At 33.0% G+C, this 13143-nt stretch overlaps 1 protein-coding gene across 1 annotated transcript in view; it reads left to right on the forward strand.

Moving 5' to 3' along the window:
* The first annotated feature begins 6165 nt into the window (after positions 1–6165).
* Positions 6166–13143, forward strand: part of GALNT3 (polypeptide N-acetylgalactosaminyltransferase 3) — a 22364-nt gene continuing 15386 nt past the window's right edge. The window contains exons 1-2 of the mRNA XM_011358257.2: positions 6166–6805; positions 10738–10910. Of these exons, the coding sequence (XP_011356559.1) occupies positions 6291–6805; positions 10738–10910 (688 nt within the window). The 5' untranslated portion in view covers positions 6166–6290. The remainder of the gene's footprint in view (positions 6806–10737; positions 10911–13143) is intronic.

The following is a 13143-nucleotide window of genomic DNA, read 5'->3' on the forward strand; positions in this document are numbered from 1 at the left end:
AATGCAGTTTGCTTTGTATTTAGTGTTTGCCCCTTGTCATACATCCACATGTCATATATACTGCTCAGAAGTATTACTGGCAAAGATGTGAGTGAACATGGACCTAAACATAGCCAGAACTAACAAACCACAGTAGCAAACAACCATGAAATTTGATTCCACCAATAAATACAAGCAGAAATCACTTCCTGCCACTTCTCCATTCACTAACACTTTCACCAGCCGATGAGAGGCACTTAATAAAATTTCTGCTCAAATAATAAAACTTAAGAGTTTATTATCAGGGCAAGTTTTTTTGTTGGTGGTGTCTTGTTTTTTAATTCAGTTAGTAAATCCAGGTGAAAATGTGTAGCAAAGATCCAAAGAGTATTCACAATGACGTACTTTAAAAAATCTACAACCTTAATGGGGGTGTAATTTTGTAATTTCTTGCTTTGTGTGATTACCCTCCACTCTTTACAGCATGTTTTAAATCAGTATCAAGTAAGTTTCCTACATCAATTAGGCTTTGTGCCAATTAATGTCAACTGGAACCAGACCTTAAATCTCTGGAGCTGTAAAGTTTTATTGTCATAAATACAGAAACAAGAAATGGAAAGAACCACTATCCTCTTATTTTATTAAATGCTACTTTCACATGCAGTTATGAAGTGTTATGCTTTTCATTGCGTTAGAAGATTGCATCAGTTGGAATTTTTAAATTAAACTAACATTCTTGCAATGTGTGCTTTTCTACTTGAAGGGACAACCATAACTATAAAGATAGATCTTATCTTGATATTTTCACATCTGAATCTGCATTTAAACAGCATCTCAAGTTGATTTATTGTCACATTAATGTTTGAGAAGCTACAGTCTAGATAATTGGAAGCCACAGCTTTGTACTTAGATTTCTTTAATTTGTGAGATTTCAGTTTTTTCTGTTGGTATGAAAGCATATTTTTGCCCCTGAGAATAATCTATTGATTTTAACCCAGTCTCCTGGACTGTTAGAATTGTGCATGTTGTTTTAGCCTTTCAAAATATTATTTTGTAGATATTTTATTATTAATGCCTTTTTGTAATATCTGCATATATACCAGGATATAGATTAATATTTTCTAAGACCAGAAGGTCTCTGAATTTTAATTTTTTTTTCTAATTTTAGAAAATTTTAAGGACTTAGAATTTAGAAGACTTCTAAATTTTAATGTTTTTCTAGTTTCAAATTTTTTTTTTATGGTATTCTTCTCCCTTTTTCTGTGAATCTGATCTTTTATAACTAGCAAATGACCATTATAGGTGTGTGTAAAGGTTTTAGAAAGAATATGAGAGCAAACTCTTCTTCTACTAATCATTTCCAATGTATGAATATTACTTATATCCTGAGTTTGCTGTTGTGCTGATTTTTTTATTTTTATTTTTATTTTTTTTACTTCTCAAACTTCTGAGTCCAGTTGGAAATTGATTCTAGGAGAGATTTATTTTGTTTTGTTGGCTGTTTTCACATATGTTTTCAAATTTGGCAATTGCACAGACTGGAAATATGGGATTATTCCGAGGAATAGTAATTAAGAATCCTGATTTTGTTTTGCTCATGAATTTATTGTGTGTCTTTCAAATTATTTATTTTACTGTTCAGAGTTTTGCCATTTTTTTGATGGCAACAAAGTATTTAAAAAATGGATTTACAGCTTCATAATTTGTGATAATTTGCCTCATTTATATCAGCATTAATTCCTGAGCCTTTTTAGGAAACTTTGGGTCATTCTTGCTTTGGATTTTATCTTCTCTCTCCATGTCAAAATAACTTTTACTTGATTTATATCAAGAATCTATTTTGAAAAACCTGGTTTTGGAGTGTTAGAAATTAATGTGGTTGCCCTTGGATAGATACAGCCCTTTCTTTATCAGGTGATAGTTTTGTTTTGCCCAAAGTCTTGTGAACTAGAGCAGTGATTCTTAACCCTGGCTGCTCTTTAGAATTATCTGGAGAGCCTAAAATAACAACAGCAGGGTTTAGGCCCTGCCCCTAGAACAATTAAATCAAACTCTCTAGATGGGGCCTAAGGTGCTGCATTTTTAAAGACCTTTCCACTAATGTGTATCCAGAGTTGAGGACCATTGATTGAGATACTTAATGTTGAGTGTAATTTTCATTAATGGAAGCCTTATATTGCACATTAGCAGCAAAAGACAGAGAAGTCATATAAAATCTCTGGGGAAGCTATGTTGAAATCTTCAACTGATCAGCAATCGATAAAAGACTACTGTTCCCTTCAGAAATAACCTGAAAAGAGCAAAGCACTGAAAGGTCTCAGTCTCTTAATCTTCCATTATCAAGATCTACAATCTTATCTTCAATCTTTATTTTCAAGGCTGATCTCAAAACAGTTTTTGTTTAAACTTATTTGCCCTGAAAACCTTACCTGAGGTGACATGAGGCTATTTATACTCTCCCCCAGGTTATCTCCTTATCTCCTTTACATTTAGAGTATCAGTTCTTGACTCTTGAAGACCTTATTTCAGATAACTTCAGTTAAAAGCTCAGGATTTTACATCAGACTTGAGTTTGAATACAGTTGGGAAAATATTGCTCTTCTACCTAAACTAAATAATCTTAGCCAAACCACTTAATCTATTTGACTCTCAGTGTTTGTCAGTAAAATGGGAATAACACAAACTTTACAGGATTCTTGGAAGACTAAATGGGAATTTATGTTAAATGTTAAAGTATTAGGGACCTCGTTAATATTTAACAAGTTAACTACTTTTTTTATCATTTCTAATAATAAATAAAATCCTGGTCCTCCTTTTTTCCAGTCTACAAATGTTTATTGGGTGCCCACTGTGTCACCAACATTGTAGTAAATGCCAGAAAACAACCATGAATAAGGGAGACTCTATTCATGTCCTTCATGAGCTTTCCTTGACTCCCTCCTTAGAGACATCCTAAACTAAAATCTACCAATTGAGTAGCTTCCTTACATAAGCAAGCGCACTCAATGTTAGGAGTATTGACCTATTGATGAAGAAATTATAGTTTATAATTTATTCCTAAAAAAGAACTCTCTTCCAACCTCCTCATTAATTCTATATTTCTAATTCTCCACTCTAGCCACACATCTGACTCCTGGCATAAAATGTTTTGGGAAAACCATCACTACTTTAGAAGGATCTAGTTCTGTTGTCTCCCTCTACTCTGTGATTTCCTTGGACTCTTCCTTGTTCTGTATTGTGTTAAAACATCCTAAGGAGACTGTCTCATTCCTTCTCAAATTTCAAATCTAGCCTACATTTGGCTACTGAAGAAATCTAGTATCACTAAAACATCACTTTAGAGAAGGGAATTTTTAGTGGTTCTCCCAAGGACAGAACGGAGGCTGAACATAGGTTGATTTTTATCTGTTTATCCATTATCAAGCTGTGGGTAGAGAAACGTGACCAGGTTGTATTTCATAGATTGGGGACCATTTTCCTATGAAACCCCAATATTTTATTCATCCTTATCTTCTCAGAACCTCTTAGGTCATGTTGCCCTATTTGTCTGAAAGCACCTAGATCCTAAGCTCTAGGGTCTTGGGGGCATGACCACAACTAGTCTGTTGGATTTTCTGCCAAGGTTCATTTCTGGTTTGCACTAAAGCTTATTGGACCAGGTCTAGTGAAGTTTACTTTTAAACATCAATCACTGTCAAACAATTATCATCTCTTGAGGATAAGATGCAGACTGTAAAATTTAAGTCATTTTGGCATGAATACTTTATCTGCCAATCTATTTTCACTTCACTCTCCTTTGTTTGTTTTTCTTGTTTCCCCTGGTCTTTCTTTCCAGTTCCTCCTTTTTCCTTCCACTCTTTAAATGTAGCTGTTTCTTTGGTCTCTTAACTAGTAGGTGAACTCTTCTGTACCCCAAGACTGACTCTCAAATTTTCATCTCTACCACAGAGCTTTTCCCTGATTTTCAATCCCACCCATGTTTTGCACTTATAGGAACTCACCTTGGAAGTCCTACCAGCAGCTCAAATTTGGCATGTCCAAAATTGAACAAATCATCTCCCTAGTTCCCATCCCAAATCTAGCCTCCTTCCTATATATCCCCTGCCTTTGTTAATGTCATCACTTTACCCATCCACCTGCCATTTTTCCCTTTCCCTCACCAAGTCCTGTTTGATACCACTTTCTGGACTCTTGAATCTATCCTCTCTATGCTTCCTGCTCTCTTCATGTTTTGCTGCTCTTCATTTACTGGTGCTGAGGAACCTGTGATTTTTCTAAAGCATCAATAGAATCATGATCCTCCTTTAAAATTATCCACTTCTTTCCATTTGGTCCATTCAGCACAATTCCAAAATTGGTAGATTTCAGTTTCACTTTGTGGACTGCTCTTTGACTGACCTCTCAGTCTTACTGCCCTGCCATTTCATACCTGTGCTCTTCACTTCTGTCATACTCAGGATTGACCATGACTTTTCTTGCTATTATGATTTTGCCTCTGCCATTCCCTCTTTCTCCTCTTTCTCGCCACCTGCCTAAAATTTGCTTATCTTTCAAGATTCTGCTCAGCAATGTCATCTCTGGGAAATTTTCCCTAACATTTCTCCTTACCCTCCATGTTGCTTTCATAGTCTCCTGTCATAACACACACTACGCTGCTTTGTGGTTGCCTGTTGACGTGCCATATTACGTACTAGTCTCTGCTCCCTGAAGGTAAGAGGTATCTTTAATTTTATAGCCACAGCTTAGCGAAAACAGTTGACACATAAGAAATTACAAACAACAATTGTGGGATTCCCAGACTCCTTATACTATGTCTTGAAGCAATGTTAAAAGCTTAATAGGTCATTTTAATCCTACGTGAGTCTCTTAAAGCAACCAAAGCTTAGAAATATTGTAATCTCATTTTTATGGGCAATGTACATCACAATTGAGGTATCTTCTGGAGCCAAAGCATCCACCCCATACCGAAAAAAATAGTATATAGAATTAGAAATGGTACATAGAATTAAGTATTTTTGCCATTTTTGTATATTCGTTTTAAAATTTCTTGCTAAAGGCCAGAGACTCCACCTTAGAACTTGATTTCCTTATTTTAAATTTAGTGATAACTTTGAAAGAGAAACTGAATAAAGTGTCGAAGTTATTTTTCACTTCTATACGTGACATTTTCCTTAAAATATGGTTAGGATTTAGGAAAGACAGGCTTTTAGGAAGGACAGGCCTTCTCCTTTACCCCCACAAAGTACTTGAATGATTATAATGGTGCATGGTATGTAATTGTGTAGTAAAACCTCTTTCGCATTACATTTTGAAGGCATTATGAAGAAAATCAACCTTCACTGTGATTCAGGCTGTCATCTGTGTCCTCTTTTTTCCTTCTTTCTTTTGCTCCTGGTGGCTTTTATTAGGGTTTAGTAAACATGTCTCTCTGTTCTTAGGATCAACTGCAAGCAGTATTTTATCAGGCCAAATACTGCTTTTATAACTCAATGATCTCTATTGCCTTTGTAGAGACACTATAAGTAAAGCTTAATGCCATTTTCTTTTTGCTTTAGATTTTGTGTCTGTGTGGTATATTTTTGTATTTGAAAATGACTATTTGATAATAATACATTAGATGCTCTTAATTTTCTAGTCTTTACTGGTTCTGTCAGAATTCACAAGTACTGTCAGGTGAGTAAATCTGGGAGAATGCCAGTTTACTTGTTGGTGACACTGTTTTTTAATCTTAATTGGTTTAGTTACAGTAAAGTTTCATGAAATAAAAGGCAATATTTTGGATATGTAGCTGATAGTACCGGTCAGTATACCTTTGCCTTCTTATGGATTTCCTCATTCTTTGTAATCAGTCTAATGAAGTTTTTTTGGCTCCTCGATTATTAAGATACCTGTTTTTTAGACTCAAAATATATTTATAAAAATAATTTTATGCATATTATATAATAGCTATTAGCCAGTTAACCATGTCTTTTTTACTGGAGAGAAATTCCTAATATCTTATAGCCCCAATAGATTGTAGTTAATTATAGCAATTGTGTTCTTCCGAAAGTGTAATTTTCTTGAGGGCAAGATATCTTTGTATTCTCGTTTGTAGGAGTATGTTGTTTGTAGTTCATGTTCAATTGTTGGTTGAATGAATGAATTGAACCATGCTGATGGAATGAATAGCTACTAATGCCATCTATCATCTCTGTTTATAGGTATATTACCATTTAATGAAAGCTTCTTGCCAGCTAATCTATGATAAAAAATATAAGTAAAAGAAGAAACTATAACTGTTATTTGTCAAGTGACAAGCTTTTAATGTCAGAATGGCTCACCTAAAGCGACTAGTAAAATTACATCTTAAAAGACATTATCATAAAAAGCTCTGGAAGCTTGCTACAGTAATTTTTTTCTTTATAATATTTTTGATTTTAATGCAACGAGAAGTAAGTGTTCAATATTCCAAAGAGGAATCAAGGATGGAAAGGAACATGAAAAACAAAAACAAGATGTTTGATTTAATGCTAGAAGCTGTAAACAATCTGAAAGATGCAATGCCAAAAATGCAAATAGGAGCACCCGTCAGGCAAAACATTGATGCTGGGGAGAGACCCTGTTTGCAAGGATATTACACAGCAGCAGAATTGAAACCTGTTCTTGACCGCCCACCTCAGGATTCTAATGCACCTGGTGCTTCTGGTAAAGCATTCAAAACAACCAATTTAAGTACTGAAGAGCAGAAGGAAAAAGAACGTGGAGAAGCAAAACACTGTTTTAACGCTTTTGCAAGTGACAGGATTTCTTTACACCGAGATCTTGGACCAGACACTCGACCTCCTGAGTATGTTGAAGGATATTCATTGTCTACTGTTTCTCACCAAGGTTTGCAGGGGAGGGCCATTAGCTAAGGAAACTGCTTGTTCTTTAGCACTCTGAGGTGAAAAAAAAATCAGCAAATACCATTTAATCTGTTTTAATTATTATTATTATTATTTTTGCTTATGATTATTGGGGCTAGATATCCATATCTAGTCTGGGTGAGGCATTGCAGATGTGGAAAGTTATTATCTTAGAAATTAGAAAACTGAATTCTAGATCTGACCCCTATAGAACCACAAGGAAATTCTTTATTCCAAAATACTTTCATTTTCTCATCTATTAGGTGGAAATATGGGGCAGTTTTTATGGGGAATCTGAGAGGTGGAGGAGTTGTTTCCATCCCTCTGTGTATTACTATAAAATAGCAATGTTTAAAAAATGTGCCGAGATTTTGGATCTGTTAGATAACAGTATTTTGTGAATTAAGTTACAGACTTTGTGGTTACTCTGTGCTATAATTATATTTCAGAATGTCCTGTGTTTTGTAACCTTTCTTTTAAGGGATAATACTGTTATAATTAATAATTCAACTATGATGCTTTTTCTAGAGGTTTGTTGAATATGTTCTCATATTATACAGTTGTCTCTCTTTAGCTTTTGACCGACCAACATTGCTTTTTATTGTTACTTTATTTACATGTTTATTTCTAGTATACAGTATTTTGATTAATATTTCTCCCTTGATTCTACTGTGCTGTTTGTTCTTAGTTAACCATTTTGTTATCATTGAGGTAGCGTCCAAATGCTCAATTTGAACTGAAATAGCTAAAATGAATTTTTAGCACTTTCAAACCATCTGTAGGTTTGTTGAAAGTGTAAGATAGACAAAGTGTAAACAAATAGTGGCTACATAGTTTGCCTTTTGGTTATAATAAAATTATATTTGGACAAGTGAACCTGAAGAAAAGGTTTATGATCTGATGATCATAAATACCCGCTCTAACAGTGAGTGAGACCCTCAATTTTGAAGTTGTGTAGATTAGATTTCTCTTGCTCTATTCTAACCTGTGTGATTCAAAGTTAAGTTGCTCATCAATTTTTAAATGAAAATGTAAAGACATAATATCTATAAAATATTCTGGCTCTTTTAACAGGGCACAATTCTTTTTTTATGATGGTATGTTAAAATGCCATATTGCACTTTATTGATTTGGGAAGAGGTCTTGACTGAAAAGCAATTCACATCACAAATCAAGAAACATGACTTTTATTCTTTGACATGACAATCAATGTCAACTGAAGATAAGCTTTCCCCCCCTCAATATAGCATCGAGAAGCTACAATAATATTCAATAACGTTAACCATTAAGTGAAAAATAATCAAGCACATAAAGAACCTTTTTTTTGGATAGGCATGGATACCTATCTGAAGAATTGGTGAAGACATAATACTTACTTTAAATTTGACCTCTGTTAGAAAGAACACATGTTCTGAAGAATTACTAATCGTTTCCATACTCATTAGAAATATAGATCCAGTTTCTCCCAAAGCCACATGATCATGTGACTGATTAAGCACAGTTCTATATGCCAAATTTTTCGAATGGTTTAACTGGGAATATGCAGTCACTTTGGCAAGTTATTTTAATTGCACTACTTTAAATGACATATGGAACAGTTTTTAAAGCATAAGTTTAACCTGCTAATTGTTTAAAAATAAATGAGGTTTACAAAATCATAGTGTGAAATTTTATTACCATTTGTGTTAATGACATAACATGGCATTTTTGCCTAATATTCGTAATTATCAGTTAAGTAAATAAATCCTAGCTTAAACTGACAGAAAGAGTTCCAAGGTTAAAATCACATTTTATCAGAGTGAATTTTTGTGAAGTTTTATACTTTAAAATTTCAAAACCTTTTTGTAATTCTTGGTTAATATTATATTAGTCTCATGTAGAATAAATTTGTTTATAATCTTGAAACTCCCTCCCCAACATGCTTATAAGACAACAATTCAAAAGGTTTCCTTTTTCTTAAAAAAGAAAATCCTATCATATGGAGTCTTTCATAAATTTTACTTATAGTTTATGTTGGTTTATAAACCTTTATGTCTTAAAAATTCAAGCTTATATTTAGTGATTTGTTTCTGTAATTATAATCAAGAGCACAAATGAATTTTAGTTTGTATTTGGACAGTATTTTTAATTGGTTATTTATCCAAAATTCAATTTAAAATAAATCATTGGCTTTCATCTACCAGCGAGGATAAATATGATTATTTGCTTCTTACTGTGAATGTATATTACAATTGGAAATCATGAAGATACTAGAGAGCAAAATCACTTTCACACAGAACCATCCTCTCGTTTTCCTACTCAGTTGTGCCAGTACCCTCTCCATACTTTATTCCCAATCTAATTCCTGTTTTATAATAACAGATATTCCACCCTAAAGACCTCCTCTCAGCAAAGAACCTGAAACACATTTGTATTGAGGTCTGGCTATAAAAGTAATTAATGGGAGTTTGTAGTTATATACTTTTTCGGGTGGCAGTCTCAGCTCTTGATCAAGTACCACATCAGAGGCTCTGGTTTTGCCATTGACCCTGGCTGAGCAACTGAAGGGTTCTAGGCTCTTAGCTCCATGAGTGAAGATTTACTTCCTTATCTTTGGGTTAGAGCAGCACTGTTTGATTGTTCATACACTGTATTTATAGTGCCTTTTGACTGTACGGGAGAATTTTGTTGTCTGTTGTCCAAAATTGTACAACTATTTATATTTTTTAAGTGAACTTAAAGATACAGTTATTTTATTTATTTATCTTTACCATAGACCACACATGTTTTATGTTTTAGGTTCACTCTGTTTGGTTTTGCAATGTTTTGAAGCCCTCTCTCATATGTTATTAGATTTGATCCCCACTCCCACCTAGTAGGCTAGGGGAAGGTAATCAACTCTAGTCTCAAAGGCTGGAGGCTATACAGGTCCACCCCTACCCCAGCATTTCATATGAAGATTATTTTCATTGAGGAAGAGATTGTTATAAAAATGAATCAAGATCACTTGATTCATTTAACTAGTGTTTATAGCTAATGAGTAGTACCACTAATCAGTCGAAAACTACTTATAGTCTCCTTGGGCCTATCAATATTTCATGCAGCAACAGGAACACAAGATTTTTAACAAGGAATTAGGACTTTTATTTTAACTTTCAAAGTACAGGGTTTTTAAAAAAATATTTAAAATGCTAGGTCTCATCTAATTAAACAATAGGTTGGATTATTGGAGCAAAATCTTTAACATAGCATGGCATATGGCATATCATAGGAACTTAAGTTTTGTTGAATGATGAACATCATAAGAAAATAAGTTTTATTGTTAAGCCATTTTTTTTCCCTTTTGGTTTGAATACAGATTAAGTAAATTCATTAAATAAAGTTGGAAACTATTACATACTTAGGAAAATATCTAATGTAATATTATATAACAATGAATATTCATTTACTAAAACTGCAGTTTTTAAAATTGCACATAAGAAAAATGATGTCTACAAGGAAGGAGAAAAACTTGGTTTTTATTTGAGAAATTATAAATATTTGCCATTTTTACAGGTTGTCTCACTTGTAGGTTATTTTCCTTATTTCATATGTTATTTGTATTTCAAGTTATATTATTGAGAAAGTTTACAATAGCATGTTTTAATCCTTTTTTGACATGTAATCCATATCAGTGAACATGGTCTCTGGGTGAGTGGCCTGCTTGTAAAAAAAAAAAAAATTGTTTTGACCTACTTAACAGTTACATAGCATTAAGATCATCTTACATAGTAAAAAACTATTCAGTATCATGTCTATAGTGATGAAAGTTAAATGATAACTTTAGTAATGACATATTTGTGAAATAAAGTAATAAAATTTATAATTCTTATTCTACTTCTTTGACTTTTTCTAGATGTATTGAACAAAAATTTAAGCGCTGTCCTCCCCTGCCTACCACCAGTGTCATAATAGTTTTTCATAATGAAGCGTGGTCCACACTGCTTAGAACTGTCCACAGTGTGCTTTATTCTTCACCTGCCATACTGCTGAAGGAAATCATTTTGGTGGATGATGCTAGTGTAGATGGTAAGAAAGCACATTCAGATTAGATTGTTTCCCAAGTAAATCCATATAGTATTGTCCAAAGTCTATTTGGTTATATTGTATTCTCTGTATGTCATCTCAGAGCTTGACTATAATAGCTTGGATCGTACATATAGTGTATGAAAGCAGAATCCAATGGTGTCCATATTCAAATATTTTACTGTTCAGAAATGTATGAAACAGCATTTTCATAATGTAGTCCTCAGTGTAAGACTTTTATTGTAAGACATAGTGGTTAAGAGCACAGACTTGAGCCTTGAGTCAGGCTACCTTGGTTTGAATCCCAGCTCTGGTCCTAAACAGCTATGTAACTTGGGCAAGTTATTTAACTCCCCTATGCTTCAGTTTCTTTACCTATAAAATGAGGAAAATGCTATATTTCATCAAATTTATTGTACAATGTGTCATTAGTTTATATACTACTAAAATATAAAACCCTCACAGCCAATTAAACTAAGATGCCATTGATTATGAGACATATCCAATTATACAGCTTAGAATTGAAGCAATACATAAATAGTACATAATGCCTAGGATTGTTTTGAAGCTGAGTTAATTTAAATAATACATAATTAATCAATATAAATGAGTAGTTAAAAATCACTAATGAGTCACGACATCCTTTTATTTCGGCTCTTATAAATTTTCCAATATTGTTTGCTAAGTTAGTCAAATTCTTTAATGCATTGCCACTTAAAATTACAAGTCAATAGTTACTAAATTACACATTTTAAATTGGAATCACAAAGCTAACCTGACAATCTAATTTGCTAAATTTTCAAACATTCCGAACATTTTGGATACCAAACAGATGTAGATTATTTTAATGATTACTATTTGTTCCTGAATAAGCTCAAGTTTGAAGCCAGATTCCTTAAGGTCAAATTTCAGTTCCAGCATTAATGAGCTGTTTACATATCTGTAAAATTGGGTTAATACTCTTTCATCAAATCTAAAGCAACACTTATTGTAAAATAAACCACTACTTTATGTACCAGGAGAAGAGAAATTAAGTGACATATTATCAATTATAAGATGTATCCAGACTTCAGAAAGAATAATAAGTGAGTAAAACAAAATTATTAATCTGGTTTATTTAATTATTTCTCCAAACAATTCTAAACATTCCTGTGGCTTCCAAATAAAATATCCTGAGTGAATTGAGATTATGTTCTCAAGTTAAATTAACATCTAGCTGGAATAATGTTGCTTATCACTGGAGATTTTTGACCTGGATGTGAAACATACTCACCAAATGGGGAAATTTTAAAATTCAAATCCCCTACATAAAGTTACATACTGAATACAGATCTCTAATCCTCTTACTCAGGCCACTCAATTGTAATCAACGAATTTATTTGCTGCTTGACCTGTTCTGAATTTCTTCTTTCTATTTGAACTGCAGTCTATGGAGTTTTAAGTGACATCTGATTAAATTCTGCTTACCTCTCATATGTTTTACCTTTAAAAAAACCTTAGAAATCTTTTTCTCTTTGGTTTCTTGAACTTTCTTCTCAGATGATTTTTATTTTGTTTGATTTTTGAAATAGTGAGGCAATAAGGGTATGGTAAGACTACTTCTAGTAAGCCTTCAGTTGAAGGAAGCTTCTATTATTTCAATTCACAAATGAAATTAATAGAATTAAAGGAAATCAGAATGAGGAGTAATATACATTCATAATCCCCCTGTTTCTATTATTTTAATCTTTACTTTTTAATCACTGTCTAAATAAATATAAAATGTTTAATTCTATCCATGTCAGAAATCCAGTTTTGAAATCTGACATTTTCATATAATATTGTAATTACCCCATTTCTTTTACCTTCAAAACTTTGTTTTTAATGATAATTATGGACCAGATGTACTTTACTTAACCATTTACTTTTATTCTCATACTAATACTATACATTACACTGCAATGAATATCCTTGAGCTTATGTTATTTTCTTTCTTTTTAATTATAAATTTGGATAAGTTAGAAGTAGGACTGCTTGATCAAAGGATCTGAATATTTTTATAATTCTTTATAGTAATTAACTAGATTTGTACCAGCTTTCTTGGTGAGGGCTATCTTTGCATACTAGTGTAACGTGTCTTATTGAATCAGTTAAAGAGCTGTCTGTCTAATGGATACTCACAGTGGAAAATGTGTCCCAGGTTGCTGTGAGGAGCTTGTGAAGTAGAAACCATAATCCCTGATTTCAACTGGCTTAG

This window comes from Pteropus vampyrus, unplaced genomic scaffold, assembly GCF_000151845.1.
Source record: "Pteropus vampyrus isolate Shadow unplaced genomic scaffold, Pvam_2.0 Scaffold2, whole genome shotgun sequence".
Classification (NCBI taxonomy): domain Eukaryota; kingdom Metazoa; phylum Chordata; class Mammalia; order Chiroptera; family Pteropodidae; genus Pteropus; species Pteropus vampyrus.